At 41.1% G+C, this 23,399-nt stretch overlaps 1 protein-coding gene across 1 annotated transcript in view; it reads right to left on the bottom strand.

The window, feature by feature from the left end:
• The window catches only part of TTC5 (tetratricopeptide repeat domain 5), a 39,457-nt gene extending 18,349 nt beyond the window's left edge, over positions 1-21,108 (bottom strand). The window contains exons 1-8 of the mRNA XM_004390007.2: positions 21,010-21,108; positions 17,382-17,514; positions 16,125-16,336; positions 15,550-15,700; positions 15,059-15,150; positions 12,232-12,288; positions 11,593-11,739; positions 11,204-11,418 (exon numbers count right to left, since the gene is read on the bottom strand). Of these exons, the coding sequence (XP_004390064.1) occupies positions 11,204-11,418; positions 11,593-11,739; positions 12,232-12,288; positions 15,059-15,150; positions 15,550-15,700; positions 16,125-16,336; positions 17,382-17,514; positions 21,010-21,060 (1,058 nt within the window). The 5' untranslated portion in view covers positions 21,061-21,108. The remainder of the gene's footprint in view (positions 1-11,203; positions 11,419-11,592; positions 11,740-12,231; positions 12,289-15,058; positions 15,151-15,549; positions 15,701-16,124; positions 16,337-17,381; positions 17,515-21,009) is intronic.
• Positions 21,109-23,399: the final 2,291 nt, after the last annotated feature.

Below are 23,399 nucleotides of genomic sequence, written 5' to 3'. Positions count from 1 at the left end.
CATCTCACCCCAACAAGGCTAGCATTAATCCAAAAAACACAAATTAATAAATGCTGGAGAGGTTGTGGAGAGACTGGAACACTTATACACTACTGATGGGAATGTAAATTGGTACAACCACTTTGGAAATCGACTTGGCGCTTCCTCAAAAGGCTAGAAATAGAAGTACCATAAGATGTAGCAATCCCGCTCCTTAGAATATATCCTTGAGAAATAAGAGCCATCACATGAACACATACATGCACACCCATGTTCACTGCAGCACTGTTCACAATAGCAAAAAGATGGAAACAACCTAGGTGCCCATCAATGGGCAAATGGATAACAAATTATGGTTTATTCAAACAATGCAATACTATGCAACGATAAAGAACAATGATGAATTTGTGAAACATCTCATAACATGGAGGAATCTGGAAGGCATTATGCTGAGTGAAATGAGTCAATCATAGAAGGACAAATATTGTATGCATTCTATTATAAGAACTCAAGAAAAAGTTTAAACACAGAAGAAAACATTCTTTGATGGTTACGAGGGTGGGGAGGGAGGAAGGGGGTACTAACTAGATACTAGACAAGAATTATCTTAGGTGAAAGGAAGGACAACATACACTACAGGGAAAGTCAGCACAACTGGACTAAACCAAAAGCTAAGAAATTTCTTGAATACAACCAAACACTTCGAGGGACAGAGTAGCAGGGGTGGGGGTCTGGCGACTATGGTTTCAGAGGACATCTAGGTCAACTGGCATAACAAAGTTTATTAAGAAAATATTCTGCATCTCACTTTGGTGAGTGGCATCTGGGGTCTTAAAAGGTAGCAAGCGGTCATCTAAGATGCATCAATGGTCCCTGCCTACCTCGAGCAAAGCAGAATGAAGAACACCAAAGACATAAGGAAAATATTAGCCCAAGAGACAGAAAGTCCACATAAACCAGAAATTTCATCAGCCTTAGGCCAGAAAAACTAGATGGTGCCCAGCTACCACCAATGACCGCCCTGACAGGGAACACAACAGAGAGTCCCTGACGGAGCAGGAGAAAAGTGTGGTGCGTAACTCAAATTCACATAAAAAGACCAGACTTAATGGTTTGACTGAGACTGGAGGAACCCCAGAAGACATGGCCCCCAGACTGTTAATCCAGAACTAAAACCATTCCCAAAGCCAACTCTTCAGACAAAGATTAGTCTGGACTATCAGACATAAAATGATACTTGTGAGGAGTATGCCTCTTAGTTCCAGCAGATACATGAGACTAAATGGGCAGCTCCTGTCCAGAGACAAGATGAGAAAACAGAAAGGGACAGGAGCTGGTTGAATGGATACGGAAAATCTGGGGTGGAAAGGACGAGTGTGCTGTCACAGTACAGAGAGAGCAACTAGGGTCACATAACAATGTGTGTATAAATTTTTGTTATGAGAAACAAACTTGAGCTGTAAACTTTTACTTAAAGCACAGTTTAAATAAATAAGTAAATACGTAAAGTATAAAAATTTTGTAAATGGTATTCTTAAGTCATTTCCTCTGCTAGACTATAAGAACGCTTCACCTTTTTGTTTCTTTTTTTTACTCCCTACAACACATGGCACATATAATAGATGCTCAGTATTTGTTGAATGACACCTGAGACAATCTCACTAACTAGACCTTATATCTTAACTCAAAGTTCTCCAGCTGCCTAAACATATCCAAGCAGGACTGAGAACTTCTCCACTTCAACTTTCAAGATCGTGCAAATACAAAGGGGCAGAAGAATTTCAAGGTCGCTATGAGTTGGAATTGACTCAACAGCAATGGGTATGTATCTTAAATAAAAAGTGTAGCTTGTCAAATTTCATCTCCAGATAAAGGAATCCACAAAGCACCAGGCTCAGGTAGAAAACTGGCCATGCAAGAATCTGTAAAGGCCTCTAATCAAGACTATTAGACATCGCCTATACAATACTAGAGGTAATGTGCTCAGCAGCTAACAAAGAGGTTAGTGGTACAAGTACACCCACAGGTGGCTTGGAAGAAAGACCTGACGATCTACTTTTAAAAACTCAGTCACTGAAAATCTTATGGAACAGAATTCTACTCAGACATGCATGGGGTCGATATGAGTCAGAATCAACAGGACAGGAGGCGGGCCAAGATGGCAGAATAGCCAGGCGCTTTGTGTCGTCCCTCAAAGAGCTGAAAAAACAAGTGAATTGAACATAGATGACAACCCTAAGCATCAAAGACGAAGCTGAAGAATCAGACTGCGCAACAGGTGGAAGGAAAGACAATTCAAAACAACGGAAATGGAAAATTATGGATCGCCAGCATACTGTTAGCCGAACTTGCACAGTGTGGGCATACTGAGGCCAGCAGCAGCATCCCAAGCCGAAACCCATCCCGCCTGGTGCAGCTAAGCAGCAGCAACTCTGCACACATCTTCAGAGTCAAACAGGAGTGATACCAGACCTGCAAAAGTGCGAGCACCCAACCCACCATGAAAACCCCAGCACCCCCCTCTGCCAAAGCTCCATGGGCCAAGGAGCACTCCTTCCCTCTCACCCATCTCCCTCCCCACTTTGACACCAGTCCAGTGGCATTCAACACTGCCACACCCCGTACGCCAGAACTCACCCCAGTCTGGAGGCATCCACCCCTTCACCCAGCCACTGGCACGTGGGGTCCATAAGCTTGCAGTGCCCTCCACCCCCTCCAATCACCACCATCAGCACTTTGCTGGCCAGGCCAGAACAGCACATCTACATTGGGATAAGGCATGCAGACGTCCCAGCTGAAGAGCATTTTCACCTGCAGCAGGCAAGTGGGAGCCGCAGATCTGTGGCATTCAACACCACACCGCCCCCTATGTCAGTAGGTGTGGCCTGGTCCAAGGCGCCTGCCCCTTTGCCCACCCACTGGCGCAGGGGGTCCACGGACTTGCAGCACCCTCCACCCCCTCTGATGACCCACACTAGCGCCTGGCTGGCCAAGCCGGTACAGCACATCCACACTGGGACAAGGTGGGAAGTGTTCCCAGCTAAAGCCCACTCAGAGCAGGCAAGCGGTAGCTTCAGACCTGTGACATTCAACACTGCCCTGCCGCCTAAGCCAGTAGATGTCTGCCTGGTCAGAGGCACCCGCCCCTTCACCCAAGCACTGGCAGAGGGGGTCCACGGACTTACAGAGCCCTCCATCCCCTGTGAACGGCCGCACCAGCACCTTGCTGGTCAAACTGGTACAGCACGTCCACATTGGGACAGGGCAGGCAGTCTTCCCAGCTAAAGCCCACTTCACGTGCAACAGTCAAGCGGGAGCTGCAAACCTGTGACATTTTATACCACCCCGCCCCCTAAGCCAGTAGCTCTCAGCTCAGTTCAAGGCACTGGCCTCTTTGCAGAGCCACTGGCACAGAGGGTCCACAGAGTTGACGTACCTTCCACCCCCTCCAATCACTCACATCAGCGCCTTGCTGGTCAAGCCACCACAGCACAGCCATATTGACAAGGTTGGCAGGGTTCCCAGCTGAAGACTACCTCAACTGCAGCAGCCCAACAGGAGCTGCAGACCTGTGAAATTGACCACGACTCCGCCTCCTAAGAAGGGAGCTCGACCACCGATGCCTGGGACCTGAGGGCCAGAGGTACCGCCCACTCCATCCAGCCATCAACAACAGGGGCAGGAGGATTAGTGGTACCTCCTAATCCCTCCAGCCAATGGCACCGGTCACCCAAGGACTGGCTGCACAACCCCCCATGAAATACTCCAGCAGAGAGGCATGACCTCCAACCGGGTGCCCATGGGAAGCCAAAAGCCCACTGCCTCGCACCCTGTATCGCCCTACACTCCAGCCAGAGACTTGTGCCTGCCTCAAACACCCCCACACAGCCCTGTCCACCCAGGACTGTAGGTGAGTCTGCACCACAACCCAGTGACCAATAACCTGGGAACCTTCACCCCAACCATCTGGCAAGCAGCAGAACCCAATGACCAGGGAAAACACCCCCTGCACCTACAGCCAGGTGACCAGCATGACAGATACATCACCCCACCAAAAATGCCACCTAAATCCTCAGAAGCCTCATAAGAAGAGTGAAAAGGGTCCCATGTTCACACACATAGTAGCTGCTCCACTCCCCCTGAACAGGAGGTGAGAGCTTCAATGTAGCCAGATTTGCAGCCAGAGTGGCACACGTGCCCAGCCTTTTCGTATATATAAAAACAAAAAAACAAAAATTCAGGATGCAGTAAACAAACATATAATAAATAAACATAATAACTTCTTGCTGCCTCGGAGACAACAGTCAACATCAAACCACATAAAGAAGTAGGACAAGATGGCTCCAGCAAGTAACCAAAACAAAGAACCAGAAAACCTTCCAGAGGAAGATAAGGCAATGAAACTACCTGATAAAGAATTCAAAACACTGACATATAGAGTTGTCCAAGAGATCTAGAAAGAGATCAGGGAAAACACAGACAAAACCAAGGAAAACACAGACAAAACCAAGGAAAACACAGAGGAACAGAAGAATTCAGGAAAACAACAGAACAAAATGACAGAATAAATAGGCTACTAGAAACCATACAAAAACAGCAACTAGAAATTCAAAAGGTTAACAATAAAATTTCAGAATTAGACAACTCAAAAGAAGGACAAAGAAGCAGAACTGAGACAATGGAAGACAGCATTAATGAGATTGAAGACAAATCTTTAAACATCAATTTATTTGAGGAAAAAATCACAAAAAAGAATGAAAAAAATTAAGAAAAGCTAAGAATTATTTAGAACATTATCAAGAGGAAAAACCTATGTGTGACCGGAGTTCAGAACAGGAGGGGATAATAGAAAACAGAGAGAGTACTGTTGAAGATTTGCTGGCAGAAAACTTCCCTAATATCATGAAAGACAAGAAGATATCCATCCGAAAAGCTCAACAAACCTCATACAGGACAGACCCAGAAGAAAGTCACCAAGACATATCCATAATGAAACTTACCAAAACCAAAGACAAAAAAGAATCCTGAGTGCAGCTAGGGAAAAATGAAAAGTCACCTACAAAGGAGAACCAATAAAACAAAGCTCTGACTACTCAGCAGAAACCATGCAGACAAGAAGGCAATGGGATGACATATGTAAAGCCCAGAAAAAAAAAAAAAAAAACTGAGAGCCAAGAACTATATATCCAGCAAAACTGTCTCTCAAATACCATGGCAAAATCAGGATACTTCCAGATAAACATAAATTAAGGGAATATGTAAAAACCAGACCAAAATTACAAAAAATATTAAACAGAGTCCTCCAGTTAGAGAACCAACAACATCAGAAAATAATACAAGACTAGGACACAGGACAGATCAACCAGATACCAACCCAGACAGGGAATTCTCAAAAACAAAACAAATCAAAAGACTGAAAATAGGGAACCAGAGACATTGATATGTAAATGACAGCAACATCAAAACGAAAAAGAGGGAAAGAACGGTGTAGTTACACAACTTCCATATGGAAAACAAGTCAAGGTGATATTAAGAAATAAAACTTAGGTAAATAAAGGTAAATTTCATGGTAACCGCAAAGAAGTTAACAAACCTATACATCAAAATAAAAAAGAAGACAAACATAAAGACTCAGTAAACACAAAATCAATAATAATGAGAGAAATGCAAAGAAAATCCACAAACAGAACTCAGCAAAGAAAATTAAGCAGAACACAGAAACCATGAACACTACAAAAACAACAAAATGACAGCAGTAAACTCATACTTATTAATAATTATACTGAATATAAATGGCTGAAATGCACCAGTAAAGAGATAGAAAGTGGCAGAATGGTTAAAGAAACATGATCCATCTATATGCTGTCTACAAGAGACACACCTTAGACACAAACACATAAACACACTAAAACTCCAAAGATAAAAAAATACATCAAGTAAACAATAACCAAAAAACAGTAGGTGTGGAAATGTTAATCTCCGATAAAACAGATTTTAAAGCAAAATCCACCACAAAGGATAAGGAAGGACACCACATAATGATTAAAAGGTCAATATATCAGAAGAATATAATCTTAATAAATATATACACACCCAATGACAGGGCTCAAAAATACATAAATTCTAACAGCCTTGAAAAGAGAAATAGACAGCTCCACAATAATAGTAGAAGACTTCAACATACCACTTTCAGTGAAGGACAGAACATCTAGAAATAAAATAAATAAAGATACAGAAGACCTAAATGCCACAATCAACCAACTCGACCTCATATACATATACAAAACATACCATACAACAGCAGCAAAGTATACATTCTTTTCCAATGCACATGGAACATTATCCAGAATAGACCATATTTTAGGCCACAAAGCAAGCCTCAACAAAACCCAAAGCATCAAAATAATACAAAGCATCTTTTCTGATCATAATGCCATAAAAGTAGAAATTAATAATAGAAACAGCAAGGGAAAAAAATCAAATACATGGAAATTAAATAACACTTTGCTTAAAAACAACTGGGTAACAGAAGAAATCAAGGATGGAATAAAAAAATTCATAGAATCTAACGTGAATGAAAATACATATTACCAAAACCTTTTGGACACAGCAAAGCAGTGCTTAGAGATCAATTTACAGCAATAAACATACACATCAAAAAAATAAGAACGGGTCAAAATCAAAACATTACTCTACAACTTGAACAAATACAAAAAGAGAGCAGCAAAAGAAGCCCAGAGGCACCAGAAGAAAGGAAATAACAAAGAGTAGAGTAGAAATAAATGAAATAGAGAACAGAAAAACAATAGAAAGAATCAACAAGACCAAAAGTTGGTTCTTTGAAAAGATCAACAGAATCGACAAACCACTGGCCAAACTGACAAAAAAAAAGCAGGAGAGGAAGCAAATAACCCAAATACAAAATGAGATGGGTGATATCATAACAGACCCAACTGAAATTAAAAAGATCACAACAGAATACTATGAAAAATTGTACTCCAACAAATTTGAGAACCTAGAAGAAACAAATTTCTAGAAACGAACTACCTACCTAAACTAACAGAAACTGAGGTAGACAAACTAAACAGACCCATAACAAAAGATGAGATTGAAGAGTTAACAAAAAAACTCCCAACAAAAAGAGCCCTGGCCCAGACGGCTTCACTGGAGAATTCTACCGAACTTACAGAGAAGCGCTCACACCAGTACTACTCAAAATATTTCAGAGCACAGAAAAGGAAGAAATGCTCCCAAATTCATTCTGTGAAGCCACCATAACCCTGATACCAAAGCTAGGCAAAGAAATGCACACACAAAAAAGAAAACTACACACCATGAATACAGACACAAAAATTCTCAGCAAAATTCTAGCCGACAGACTTCAACAGCATATCAAAAAAATAATACAACATGACCAAGTGGGATTCCTACCAGGTATGCAAGGATGAAAATAAATCAACATAATCCACCACATAAATAAAACAAAAGAATCACATGATCATCTCAATCGACACAGAAAGGGCATGGGATAAAGTCAAACACCCATTCCTTTTAAAAACTCTCAGCAAAATAGGAATAGAAAGGAAATTCCTCAACATAATAAAGGGCATTTATACAAAACCAACAGCTAACATCATTCTCAACAGAGAGAGACTGAAATTATTCGTCTTGAGAACAGGAATCAGACAAGGATGCCCTTTATCACCCACTTATTCAACATCATGTTAGAAGTCCTAGTAAGAGCAACAAGGCAAGAAAAAGAAATAAAGGGCATCCAAATTGGTAAGGAATAGGTAAAACCATCACTCTTCACAAATGATATGATCCTATACATAGAAAATCCCAAAGAATCCACAAGAGGGGTAACAGACCAAACTACCACAACCTCCACCAGACTGAGCCCTGAACAACTACATGGTGCCTGGTTACCACCACCGACTGCTCTGGCAGGGAACGAACACAATAGAGAGTTTCGGACAGAGCTTAAGAAAAATGTAGAACAAAATTCAAATTCACAAAAAAGACCAGGCCTGCTGATCTGACAGAGACTGGAGAAACCCCAAGAGCATGGTCCCCGGATAACCTTTTAACTCAGTACTGAAATCACTCCTGAAGTTCACCCTTTACTCAAAGATTAGACAGGTCTAAAGGGCCAACAGTAACATACATGAGGGTTGTGCTTCATAGTTCAATCATGGATACGAGACTAATGGGCAAACTAGCCCAAAAGCAAAGACAAGAAGGCAAGAAGCGACAGGAAACTGGACGAATGGAAACAGGGAACCTGGGGTAGAGAAGGGGAGAATGTTGACACATTGCGGGGTCGGCAACCAATGTCACAAAACAATTGTGTATTAACTGTTAAATGAGAAACTAATTTGCTCTGTAAAGTTTCACCTAAATCACTCTAAAAAAAAATAAAAAAAGAATCCACAAGAAAGCTACTGCAACTAATAGAAGATGTCAGCAAAGTAGCAGGATACAACCTTAACATAAAAATCAGTTGGATTTCTCTACACCAACAAAGAGAACTTCGAAAAGGAAATCAGCAAATTAATATCATTTACAGCAGCCCCCCAAAAGACAAAATACTTACGGATAAATCTAACCAGGGACGTAAAAGACCTATACAAAGATAACTACAAAACACTGCTGCAAGAAACCAAGAGACCTACATAAATGGAAAAACATACCATGCTCATGGATAGGAAGACTCAACATCGTGAAAATGTCAATACTACCCAAACAATCTACAGATACAATGCAATCCTGATCCAAATGCCACCAGTATTCTTTAACAAGATGGAGAAATAAATCATCAACTTTATATGGAAATTGAAGACGCCCCAGATAAGTAAAGCATTACTGAAGAAGAACAAATTGGGAAGCCTCACACTGCTTGTTTTAGAACCTATTATACAGCCACAGTAGTCAAAATAGCCTGGTACTGGTACAACAACAGACACACAGACCAATGGAACAGAACTGAGAACCCAGATGTAAATCCATCCATGAGCAGCTGATATTTGACAAAGGGTGAAAGTCTGTTCGGAAAAGACAGTCTCTTTAACAAATGTTGCTGACATAACTAGATATCCATCTGTAAAAAAATGAAACAATATCCACACTTCACACCATACACAAAAACTAACTCAAAATGTTATCAGAGCCCTAAATATAAAACCTAAAACCAAAAAGATCATGTAGGAAAATATAGGGACAGTGCTAGGGACCCTGAGACATGGCATAAATACAATACAAACCATAACTAACAATCCACAAACACCAGAAGAGAAATTAGATAACTGGGATCTCCTAAAAATTAGACACTTATGCTTATCAAAAGACTTCATCAAAAGAGTAAAAGGAGAACCTATAGACTGGAGAAAAAAATTTTGGCTACAACATATCGGATAAGGGTCTAATCTCTAAAATCTACAAAATACTTCAACATCTCAACAACAAAAAGACAAATAATGTCTCCAGACATTCGGGCAGCTAACAAACACATGAGGAAATGCTCACAATCATTAGCCATTAGAGCAATGCAAATCAAAACTACAATGAGATACCATCTCTCCCCAACAATACTGGCACTAATCAAAAAAAAAAAAACAAACTTTAGAGAGGTTGCAGGGAGATTGGAACTCTTATGCACTACTACCGCGAATGTAAAATGGTACAACCACTATGGAAAACAATATGGCACCTCCTTAAAAAGCTAGAAATAGAAATACCATACAATCCAGCAATCCCACTCCTAGTAATATATCCTAGAGAAATAAGAGGTATCATATGAATAGATGTATGTACATCTATGTTCGTTGCAGAATTATTCACAATAGCAAAAAGATGGAAACAACCTAAATGTCCATCAACAGATGAATGGATAATCAAATTATGGTACATACACACAACGGAATACTACGCAACGATAAAAAACAATAATGAATCCGCGAAACATCTCACAACATGGATGAATCTGGAGGGCATTATGTTGAGTGAAATAAGTCAATCACAAAAGGAAAATTTTTTATGAGACTACTACTACAAGAACTCAAGAAAAGGTTTACACACAGATGGGTGGGGAGGGCTGTGGAGAGGAAATCACTAACTAGACAGTAGACAAGTGTCAACTTTGGTGAAGGGAAAGACAATACACAATATAAGGCAAGTCAGCAAGACTTGACCAAGGCAAAGTCATAGAAGTTTCCTAGACACATCCAAACACCCTGAGGGACTGAGTTACTAGGGCTGAGGGCTGGAGACCACAGTCTCAGGAGACATCTGGGTCAACTGGCATAACAAAGTTCATAAAGAAAATGTTCTACATCCTACTTCGTTTGGTGAATAGCATCTGGGATCTTAAAAGCTTGCAAGTAGCCATCTAAGCCACATCTATGGGTCCCATCCCATCCAGAGGAAAGGAGAATGAACAAAACCAAAGACATGAGGGAAGTATTAGTCCAAAGGACTAAAGGACCACATGAACCAGAGCCTCCACCAGCCTGAGCCCAGAAGAACTAGATGTTGCCCAGCTACCACCACCTCCTGCTCTGACAGGGATCACAACAGAGTCCCGGACTGAGTGGGAGAAAAACACGGAATAAAATTCAAATTCACAAAAAAGACTAGACTTACTTGTCTGACAGAGACTGGAGGAACCCCCAAGACTATGGCCCCCGGACACTCTGCTAACTCAGAACTGAAACCACTCCCAAAACCCACTTTTCAAACAAAGATTAGACAGCCCTTTAAAACAAACAATAACACATGTGAAGAACGTGCTTCTTAGTTCAATCAAATATATGAGATCAAATGTGCAACTCCTGTCCCAAACCAAGACAAGAAGGCAGGAAGGGACAGGAACTGGACAGACACAGGGAATCCGAGTTAGAAATGGGGAGAGTGTTGTCACATTGTGAGGACTGCAACCAATGTCACAAAACAATATGTGTATAAATTTTTGAATGAGAAACTAACTTGAGCCATAAACTTTCACCTACTAAGCACAATAAAATTAAAAAAAAAAAAAAAAAGAATCAACTTGACAGCAACTGGTTCAGCTGGTTAGACAATACCTACTCATGGGACAGCCACAGAAGGGAAGAAGAATTCACTAATCTGTGTCCACTAACAATGTCCTCAGCTGTCAGTGAAAGGCCAGGAAGTGCAGGCAATTAGTTCAGAGGGGCATAAAAAAGGAAAGGCAAGAGACACTCACAAGGGGACCTTCTCCTCTGTGGTTAGGCTAAACACCACCTTTCCCAGGACCACAGCACCACTATTCACACCAGGTTGAAGCACACTCAATGGCTTGAGCTCCAGGGTCACCTTCTGCCCAGAGGCTGACTGATAGCGCCCATCACCACAAGGGCCTAGATGAGCTGGGCGCAAGCTTCCCAGCATGCTCTGCAACTTTTTGGTCTTTACCTTTCCCTGCAAAAGAAATAGATAAGGAGCCGGAAATTAAGTCACTCTGCTTGAGAGTCTAGTCTTTCCCTCCAACCACACACCTCTATCAGATCAACACCACATCGGCCTATTTTCTTCTTATTTTACTGACCCTACCCAAAATGAAAGAGCAGGGTCCAGTCCTTTAGACGTCTTTACCTTGCTCTCAAGGAGGCTGGTTAATCTATCCAGGAATTCCAGGAGCTGTTGCTCTCGTTGCAGGGGCTCAGGCCAGGCAGGGTCCAGTGCTGCAGCCCGAGAGAAGCCCTCCAGGGCCTCTCTGTAACTCTCTTCATATTTATGCAACTGCACAAGAAGTAACCCAAAACCTCCCAATTACAAGTGTATTTAATACAAACTATGCAGGGGGAGGAAAGGCATAGGGGCTAGGAATTTAGAGAAATAAACTGCTTCCCTTCCCAGTCCTACCATGAACAGCCTGGAGAGCTGGTAACACCTTACAACCTTCCTTCCTGGCCAAGGTGATCACAACCCCAAAGCTGGAATCATTTCAAAGAAGCTATCCTCCAAGCTCTAAAATAATTAAATTGCATATACTGGGTCATTTTATACCTATAATTAACATTTCAGAGAAGTCTTCTAAACTATTTCCCCATCCTCTATGTACCATCCCACCTCCTCAGTCCGTTCCGCCTCCAGTAACTCCACCAGATACTGAAGCCAAAGTGAGCTAACTCTTCCTAGAAATAATCTGGCTTTCTGCTAGAAATCTGTACCCAACCTTGTCTCTATATGTACTCAGTTATCCTCAGAGGACCACTACCTCACAGGTCTTACCGTCGCCCTGTTCAGATGAAGGTCAGGATTGCTGGAAGCTGTCCTGTCGACCTTCTCCTACAGTGGGATAAAAAGATCATCAGTGGATCCTGTCTCAGTCTTAAGGAGGGCCATGCTCAACCGTTCCTAGACCTCTTCTCTCTAAAAAAAAATGCTAAGTCTCTTGTCAAAATGCTACCCATACCCACACTGTTACATACCAACTGCTTGTGTGGTATATAGTTACCAACAAGTATAACACAAAACATCATCTAAAAAGGATTACTCAGTCCCTGAAACCTCAGCAATGTATGGGGTTTTGTGTGTGTGTGTGCATGGAACTTTAAAATATGATTATAATTTATCCATACGATATTAGAAAGATAGAAAAGAAGTATGAGAAAGCATTCTGATTTTTTTTCTTTTTTAAATAGTGAGATGCTGATATTAATGAGGAAAGCCTCTGACAGAAATGATGTTAACTTAATGCATTTCGTTTGCCCATGAGTTTGACTCCAGGCACATGCAGAATGTTTCTATATCCAAGCTCCTTAAAACACACACTGGAAGTGTCAAATTCTGATTCTCTAATTTTAACAGCTGGTCAAAAATCATAGGACAGGGCAGACAAATGTGCTCTCAAGAAACTGCTGGCTATCTTCATTCTATTTTTTTAATTCTATTCATTGCCTGGCACATTGCCAAAGCATAAACAACATGAATTAAAACTGTTTACAATGGTTGGTTCACATATATTTTAAACTGCAGGTATGGGTGAAGAATTTAAAACAACCATTTAAGAGAAGTCAAATATAAAATCATAAAGGAGTACATCATATTATTGGAAATGTAAACATTCATCAGATTAAGAAATAAGAGCAAAATATAATTTCTCTGCCTAAGTTTCTTAACTGAAAAAAGGGCAGTCCCTGAACTGCACACATGAATATGGGGTAACTGTATTCTTTCTTATGCCATACAGAGCAAAAAAGTAATGCCAATAAAGAGAAACGAAGTCTTGATACATGCTACAACATGGATGAACTTGAAAACACCATGCTGAGTAAAATCAGTCAAAAAGGACTAATATTGTATGATCCACTTATATGAAATATCTGGAATAGGCAAGTGTATACAGACCTGTTTATTAGTGGTTACCAGGGGCAGGCAGGAAGGAGGGGAGAAAGGGAGAATCATTGCTTAGAGGACACTGAGCTTCTAATAAGGGTGATGGAAAAATTTGAAACAGATAACAGTGATGAATGCACAACATCATGAACACAATTAATGTCACTGAATTATACATGTGAGGAATGTTGAAATGGCAAATGTTTTGTTACACATATATTTACTACAAAAAAAAACCAGAATGCTGGATTTTACAGATAAGGTAGTAGGTCTTATAATTGTGAGGTTTTTTTTATTATTGTAAAACTGAGGTTTTCTAATAAATTGTAAAATGCCTCTGGGGAGATATAACGGCAAGTTAAGAAGCAATTCCCTATGTCAAGAGAAGAAAGCAAAAGAAAAGTTAAATATGAGGGTTAAATAAAAGGTGCTCAGAAGGCCAATGTGAATCTCCAAATAACCAGTAACTGAGCAGACAAAGCCTGAAGAGCCCATGCATTTGGCTATCAATACAGCATGGCCTAAAAGCAAAGCATGGGCTCCAGTGAATTAATTCCTAGGAAATGATGCAGAAGGGCCTACATGCTATTACCTGTTTGAGTCTAAGGGAAATCCAGAGCCAGAATATCTAACAGTTAATTTGGGAATAGCCCTTAATTTGCACGGCCAATGTGCCTCAAGTGCAGCCACTACTCACTGGTCAGTGGAGACTTGCATGTTGCTATAATGCTGAACATGTTTCAGCAGAGCTTCCACACTAAGACAGACTAGAAAAAGAGGCCTGGCAATAGACCATATATTTATGCAAATAATGCATGTCTTCTACGTTCATTTGCCAGCTGCACCCTCCCCCTACCTTTCCCCGATATTTTCGTAAACATGCTATGCTAATTTTTTTTCACAGCAACATGTTAAAAATAATTGGGATAGCAGCTCTTATGAAAATACCTCCCGGGGTGAGGGCGCAGTTGTCAAAAAAACGCAGAAGGTATGCATTATTTGTGTAAAAATACAGTACTTCCAAAAAAAATCAGCCAATATAAAATGCTATGAGTCACAATGGTCCAATTCTCCACCAACCATGGGGATGGTGCAGGACCGGGCAACGTTTTATTCCATTGGGCATGGGGTCACCAAGAGTCAGGGGCCAACTGGACGGCAGCTAAAAACAGCAACAACTGGAGTTTTCCTTTCTATTTAAAAATGTACACCAACAGGAATAAATATTTTAAAAAATTTTTTGCCCATTAAAAACAATGCACTTGCTGAAGTGAGTTCTGTGGTTTGGTTAGGCATGACTGTGAGAAATCTAGACTGCTCAAGGAGCTATCTAGCATTGAGACCAAAAAAAACCAAACCCATTCCCATCGAGTCAATTCCGACTCACAGCGACCCTATATGTCAGAGTAGAACTGCCCCATATGGTTTCCCAAAAACGGCTGGTGGATTCAAATGGCTGTCCTCTTTTAGCAGCTGAGCTCTTAACTACTGCACCACCAGGGCTCCAGCACTGAGACACGACACTGCGGATGGTTGCTAATACTCAAGCTGTAAGGAAAAATAAGTTGCCTCTGCAGACACAGCTCAGCAAACCCACACGTTAGATGCCAGCAAACACTGCCCAGGCTTCTGGCTAAAGGGCCACAAAGAAGACAGAATGACGCTCTTGCTTCTGTTGTTGCCTCTATTCATCTGGCCTGGGTGACCGCCAAGTACTTACTGCTTGGGCATAAGCACTGAGGGCTTGCTGGGAGATCTTAGGGCTCTGGCCAGTATTGAAGTAAAGAGAAAGGTATGCATTCCCCAGGATATCTGAAAGAGAAATACAGAGATGGGTCACCTCAGAGCCCAAGTTCAAGATATGACCTGTTTTGGTCATCCTCAAAAGTCTACTTGAAAGATGGCACATCTGACACAAACCAGTGATAACACCACATTTAGTATACCAAAATTCTACTGAGATAGACAAACACAAACGCTATGAAGAAACCTTGAACAGACCGTACAAATCTCTGCCTTCCTTATATGGAAACATAAGCCTCCTAGAACAGTGGTTCATCAAAGTACCTTTGGAGCTTCTTCAAAACAAACATGCCCTGGCTTCACCCTCAGAGTCAGAATCAATAGGTGGGGTCCAGATGATTCTGGTGTGCAGCCATGGTTGAGAACCACTGCTCTAGAAACGTCTGGAGATCTTTTGAGAGCACTCACACCAGGAGCGGCCATCATGGACATCCATCTGCACAGCCAACTTGGCCTGTCGGACACTATCCATGACATAGCGAGAATGTTCATCTCCAGTGTCAGTCCGCAGCTGGCGAAGCACCATTGACAGGTTTTGCAGGGAGACTTTGTTCTTGCACTGAGAATGGAGAAGATGTTTACTCAACATTCCTTGCACTGTGAATGGAGATGTTTACTCAACATTGCTAATTATACCTCCTCTTTCCAGATCTATTCTGACCTCAATCCTCTTCTAAATCTAATTCTTTAATTCTTGCTGCCATCTGAATCTTAGACCCCCATCTACAAGGACCAGCTTGGTTGTTAACTTTTCTTCACTTCCCATCTACCCTGAACCTGATCCCATTACCTTCTTCTTTTCTCAGTTCCCTGTCCTGACCTTCTTCATCCGGGTCTGCTCCCCGACTCTTCCTCTCTTCTGATTCTGTTCTCCTGGTTCTAACTCAGCTCTGTGCTAGTATTCATACCCTAGGGCAATTCACAGACCAGAGGAATCCCATCCTTTCTACACGCGTTTTCTGAGGGGACAGCGGGCAGCTCACATGGGTGAGGGCTCCTGAGAAGCAGGTATGGGCAGCTGCAACATCCCCTTTCTTCCAGTACACCTCACCCAGCTGGTTCCAGGCTTCCACCAGCTCAGGTTCCAGCTTTACAGCCTTTGACAGAAGCTCCTCAGCCCTAAGGCTATAGTCAGGAGTCACATTCAGTGCCTTCCCAGTGAGCATCAGAACCCGGGCCTTGCCCTGGACAGAACCTACGAGGAAGGGAAAAAGAGAAAGGAAAGTTGAAAAAACCAGTCAGTCTTTCAGATAAGACTAGAGCACTATCTCTCAAGGAGTAACTCCATGCCATCTCTAGGAATAAAAGAGTTGAAGAAAATCTTTATATACAAACCATTTATTGAAAGCCAACCATATGCAGAGTACTATGCTGGGTAATGGGGTAACAAAGAAAGCACCACCCCTACCCTTGAGGGGTTTACAATCTGGTGGAAAGGCCAAAGATGTGGCAGTCTGCTTCCGTAAAGATTTACAGCTTTGGAAACCCTATGGGGCAGCTCTACTCTGTCCTATAGGGTCACTATGAGTTGGAATCGACTCCACAGCAGTGGGTTTGGTTTGGGGTTTATCTCACCTAGTAAAGTAAAACAACAATGGAAAGGAGCATATTATGTATGCCCAATGAGTTGGTTTTAAAAAGTCAAGAGGAGAGAAGACAAGGCCCTCCAGGTTAGAAAACGATGTAAACAAAGATGCAGAGGCAGAAATACACGTGACCTGTTTATGGGAGAATGGAAGGACCAACCCGGAAGAAATGAAAGATTACTCTGTAAGTAGGTAGTCAGAGATGAGGTTAGAAAAAAGAGTGAGATGAGGGAGACCTGAATACCATATTAAGTGGCTTAGACTTCTGCTAGTCAATAGCACAAATCTCTGAAGACGATAAGATTAAATGAATGAAGTAATGTTTAGAAAGGTAACCGTGGCCATGGTATTTATATAAGGTGCTTTGGAAATGAAAGAAATCAGAGGCAGAAAACTCAGTCATGAACATTACTGCAATAGTTCAGGCAACAAGTATGTTCTCTTATTCCATAGTATTTGCTATAATTTTAGGAAAAGTAGTTTAGAGAACTGAGAGGTCACCACCCTACACAGGGGCCCTTAGAAGAAGTATTCTGTTATACTATCCTATAGCTGTCACAGATAGGATCCCAAAGAGACTACAGACAGAGAGCAAATCTCTATAACATTCAGGTGAAGAGCAGGAAGGGGGTTGTGCTCTTTTGGAACTCATACCTGCTACTTCCTCCATCAGTCGCAGAGTCTTCTCCATCTCCTCCCGTACATCCTGTTGCTTCCTCCCAGCATCCTCAACACTATGTGTCTCGAAATAGCAGTCTCGAAATGAATAGAGCTGATCCACCAGTTCCTAGAAGTGTAAGGATGGTACCATTAGGCAGAAAGAACACCAGACAAGGAAGTTTGAGACTGGCTAGCCTCACCAGCCCTTGGCCTAGAAATACTGAATCCCTGTCTCACCTACAGGATCCCTAGAGGCACAGTGGTTAAAGAGCTTGGCTGCTAACCAAAAGGTTGGCAGTTCAAACCCAACAGCCATTCCACGGCAGAAAGATGTGGCAATCTGCTTCTGTAAAGATTTACAGCCTTGGAAATCCTATGGGGCAGTTCTACTCTGTCCTATAGGGCCGCTATGAGTCAGAATCAACTCAACAGCAGCAGGTTTGGTTTTGGGTTTATCTCACCTAGGAATGGCACAATAGGCAGGTGGTCAGGCCTATCAAAATGCCACAGATCATGCGTGGAAGTAGCCAGAGCCCCAGGCCCACTCTCAGGTTGTCCCATTTTTGTAGTCTCTGCACCATGATGACAGTTCTCTCTTCCCCAGCCCCAGCCGGGCTTCCAATGTGACTAAGCACTTCACCTACCACAGTCAGGAGCAGGAGAAAACACTGTACAACATGAGATAAACCAAAAATTAACAAGCTCATCCTATCTGGTTCTGATCCCCAAAGAATAAAACTTTGAACTTTACCCTTAAACATGGACTTCCTAACAAAAACAATTTTATTCCTGATTTTTCCTATGCTGATGACAGGACTTTTGCAAATATAATAAACGTGAGAAAAGCAATGTTTTCCGCCATGAACAGACCAACTTGCTGTAACCTTAGCATTTTTGCAGGTTTTTTAAAAAACATTTGTGCTTTTGTTGTTGTTTTGTTTTGTTCAATTTGGCAAGTCATCTTCTGGCCCTCTTGCAGTCTTTGCAAGTAAGCATTCTCTTTCCTCTTTTTAATGCTTTATCACTGAGTCTTCCTGTGCCACCAGTCAAAGCTTTTCCGAAAACTGAACAGTAGAAGAAACTCATAATACAATCCCAGCAAATCTTATCACCTACCTCCACAACACACCCTAAATCCATCCACTTGTCTCCTTCCTGCTAGACCACCCTAGTCTAAGTCAGCATCATTAATTGCCTAGACTATTCCAGTAGCTTCCTAACTGGGCATCTTGCTTCTACTCTCTCCCATTCTCACTGTAGTCAGTGTCCTTATAAACGCGTGCATCACCTCACAAACCCTCCAATAGTTTCCCACTGCAGTTAGAATAAAATCCAACTCCTTACCATGGCCTAGAAGGTCCTGTATGATCTGACCTTCCACTACCCCACCTTGCCACAAACTTCACTTCTTATCAAACTCTCCTTCCTGCAACACTTCAGCCACCCTGCCCTTCGTTCAGTTCCTCAAATCCACCAAGCGCCATTCCAACTTAGCATCTTTACACGTGCTTTGCCGTCTACCTGGAACACTCTCCCCACACCTGTGCATGGCTCATTCCTCACCATTATTTAGATCTCGGCTCAAATATCAACTTCTCGGAGAGGCTTTCCCTAACTACCCAATCAAAAGTAACTCTTTCTCCTCTCTTCCATGGTTAAATTATGCTCTTCATGACATTTTACTTATCAATCGAAACTATATGAACTATTCATTTAATTGTCTATTGTCTGTCTCTACCACTAAAGGTAAGCTCTATGATGGAAGGGACCTTGTCTGTTTTGTTTACAACTATATCCAAGCACTAGAACAGGGATTGGGACATGATAGGCGCTCATTAAACATACTAGTTGAATGAATTCACTAATGAATCCTCCCTGCCTCTAACAAATATGCTATGCTTAGTGTAAAAGGCTACGCCAAATAAACTGAGTGGACTATCACCCTCTGCAGTAGTGTTTTTCAAATTTTATTGTGTGGGGTATTTCCAGGCCCCAGCCTACAGAGATTCTGATTTTAGTAGATTTAACAAAACTCCAAATTCTGCATTTTTAACAAGCACCCTGGATGACTATAATGAAAATAGTCCGTAAAACACTTTGAGAAATATCCTTCTATACATCCCTTCTATCCTAAAATGTCTGTAACCATTAAATCAAAGCTTACCACCATTCCCATGTATAGTAATATCACTACCCAATCCTTTTCATCTCCTCTACCCCATTCTCTTATTCAATTCTGGCACCTACAATACCCCAAGTATCCTCTACCAAGCTGCTTAGGGCATCTACCACAAAGGTGTCCGGGAAGGGACAGTCCTCAGCAAAAATTACAACTCATCTCCTTTTGTCCTAAAATCAGCATAGCTGCAAATTGGAAGTTTTAAAGAGGGTTTTATTGTTTGTTTATTTGTTTGTGTTTTTTTAATTGTTAAAGCAAGCATGCAAAGAAATTATTTGGTTTTGTTTTTGTTTTGTTTTGTTTTGCTGGAGTGAATATTTTTTAAAACTTTTTCTCATGGCAAAATCAATACATATAAGTAGTTAAAAATCAAATAGATATATGTAAAAAACAGAGAACACAAAATTCCTCATAATCATCCCAAACAACCTCAGAGAAAACCACTGTTCAGTATTTCTTTTCAGATTTTTTCTATACATATTCAAACATATACACAATGTTTCTTATGTGCAGCCAGGGTTGAGAACCTCTGATTTCATCCAGTACACACTGGTAAATATAATGAAGTTAATCTAAATCACTTGGAAGTGAAATAAAGCCTACACTCTAAAAAGTGTTATTAATCTGTTCAAAAAACAAAGAAATTTCACCAGTGTTTAAACTTTTGCCTTAGAAGCTTTTAAGCAAGTTACAAGCCTGCCATAGGTCTAATGCTTAAATTCCAAGCTGTGTTAATACACAAAGGACTGAGTTTCTGAGGTCTAAAACGAAAACCGTGGATCATTAAAAGAAAGGTAAGAGTCCAGCAACTAGTTAACTCCTATTTACCAAGCATAAAAAACAAGTCCTAGTCTCAACCACAATCACATGTGGACGGGGTAGACTCTGGACCCCTCTGCATCAACTCTCCAACTGGGGTTACCCCTAACTGGGATTGGAGTGTGCAAAATGATAAAAACTGTGAAGTCCCAAAGAGAGTACCAGCATACATGCAGTGCAGGCCATTACTATGATTGATGCCAATGTCAAAGCAGAGAAGTGTTAAATGGACTTTGTGGGGGTCAAAACTGCATGAGATAATACACCTCATATAGTCCAGCCATACACTTATGTACGCCATCTGTTAAGGATGAATCGAGAAAAAACCTTCCTAAGAATGTACAGGAATAAAGTTAGATGCAACAAATCGTCTTCCACACAGGACTGAAATTAAGTGCACTCAGGTCAGCAGAAGGAGGTCCCAATACATGGGCTGCGCCCCTCCCCTGGCCTGAGAGGCTCCCCTCGCTGCTTCGGCTGCACCCTCAGGAGTTGTTACAGTAACCCCAGAGACATAGGCAGCGCCGTGTATGTGCCAAGGAATTCGGCGGCACTACATAAACTGAGTCCTTTGCTTCTCCCCGAGTAATAAAAGCACGTATAGATTTTAATCTATGGCCCCACCTGCAATTTCTGCAAGATCTGCTTGACTTCTTCCTCTTCATCAGCCATCATCTCCCAGCCACTCTCGGCTTCTCTGCCCCCAACTTCGTAACCACAGAGACGCATACTCACCCACCTCGTGGAGCCGCAGCGACATCTAGGGGTCTGGAGGTTTACCTGGAGTTGAGCATAGGAGCTGGTTTTCAAGAAGGGACATTACTCCCAACCAACTTAACCGAATGCCTATAGCTCAAAAAAAAATGCTCTCTATATATTACTTTTGAGTTAATAAATGTGTTTCTTTCCCAAATCCTGGAAACAAAATGTTATCAGCTTAATTACATGTATGCTTTTGTTTCATAGTGTCCTACTTATTTATAATCAGATTATAATACCTAAAGAATTTAGAAACAGGTTAAGACAGTGGATGCCTGTGGTATAAGTTTGAAATTTTGAATGGAATGTGTTACACTGGTATACTATAGGTCTGATTTTTTTCCAAATTTCAGTGACTTTCTATGTATGAGGAATTTTATAATTTTAAACATACCATCCTAATAAATATACACTTTGGACGCTATTTTAAAAGCCATCATGCTGTACATTAATAATGCTTGTTTATTCATACGTATCTAGAAGGATACATCAGAAACAATGATTTTCTGTGTAGAGGGAAACAGAGAGCAGAGAATTCTTTTCACTGGATACTCCTTTGTTACCTTTTTAATTTTTTACCATGTACGTGTATTCAAAACTAAACTCACTGCTGTCGAGTCGATTCTGACTCATAGCAACCCTACAGGACGGAGTAGAATTGCCCTTATTCCAAACATAAGCACAATTTTTAAATATGAAAATATTTGTTTCTGCCCTGGTGGCGCAGGCTGCTAACCAAAAGGTCAGCAGTTCGAATCCACCAGCTACTCCTTGGAATCCCTATGGGGTAGTTCTATTCTGCCCTACAGGGTCGCTATGAGTCAGAATCAACTCAACAGCAACAGGTAACATATTGTCTTGGATTGAATTGTGTCCCCCCAGAATGTGTCGACTTGATTAGGCCATGATTCCCAATATTGTGTGGTTGTCCTCCATTTTGTGATTGATATAATTTTCCTATATGTTGTAAATCCTAATCTCTGCCTGTGGTTAATAAAGCAGGACGGGATTATGTTGAAGAGCATTAGGGTGGGATGTAACACCCTTGCTCACATCACATCCCTGATCCAATGTAAAGGGAGTTTCCCTGGGGTGTGGCCTGCACCACCTTTTATCTTATAAGAGATAAAAGGAAAGGGAAGCAAGCAGAGAAGGGGGACCTCATACTACCAAGAAAGCAGTTCCGGGAGCAGAGTGTGTCCTTTGGACCTGAGATTCCTGCATAGAGAACCTCCTAGACCAAGGGAAGATTGATAACAAGGACCTTCCTCTAGAACTGACAGAGAGAAAGCCTTCAGCTGGAGCTGGCACCCTGAATTCAGACTTCTAGCCTACTAGACTGTGAGAGAATAAACTTCTCTTTGTTGAAGCCATCCACTTGTAGTATTTCTGTTACAGCAGCACTTGATAACTAAGACACATAGTATCTCTGGAAAGAGACACAATAAGCTGGCAATAGTATTTGCTTCCAGAGAGGTGAGTGGCTGTGGGGACATAGGTAGGAAGGAGATTTTTCACTGTATACCTTTTTTGCACCATTTGAATTTGTAATGTGAATTATTAAAGTATTCAATAAATACTTTTTTAAAAGTAGCAGGTAATATTCCTGACAGAGTTTCTCTTTACTATTTTTTAATTGTAGCTAGTATGTGCTTCAAACTGACTTATGTGGACCTAATAAAGGAAGAAAAGGTTGAAGGTAGAAATCATGAATTTATGTAAAATAATTTCCTCAGATCAGTTTCTAACAAAATTTCAAACTCCACAGGGAAGGAAAATACTAATATGTAAAATGTATAAAATCTGTCTGATTAGCTATAAAATAGGGAGGAATGTTTTTAAAACTTTTGAGTTAAGCCAAGATTTTTCCCTGACATTATTTAACCCTGGGGTACAGTAAAAAAAAAAAAATTTAAGAAAATTTTATAATCTGTACTCAGAAAGAAATATATATACTTGCTTGCTCTTCAATTATCTAAAGCAGGGATATTCACTTGCCTTTCTACAGTGACTAACGATACAATATCCTCAAATAATTTTGGTATGATTTTATTACCTAAAGAAACAATGAGACTGGCATTTAAGGTAATTTCATTGTAATTCCCTCCCATACCAATAAGAATCAATTGAAGAATTTAAGATTTAGAAAAGACCATAAGGGTAATCTAATTCAACCTCTCATTTCAGAGATATAGAAACTAAAGCCCTGAAAGTTTAAATCCAAACTCACATAACCAATATATGGAAAAACCATA

This window comes from Trichechus manatus, unplaced genomic scaffold, assembly GCF_000243295.1.
Source record: "Trichechus manatus latirostris isolate Lorelei unplaced genomic scaffold, TriManLat1.0 scaffold00273, whole genome shotgun sequence".
NCBI classification, from domain to species: Eukaryota; Metazoa; Chordata; class Mammalia; order Sirenia; family Trichechidae; genus Trichechus; species Trichechus manatus.
This window is presented reverse-complemented; position numbering and strand designations above follow the sequence as displayed.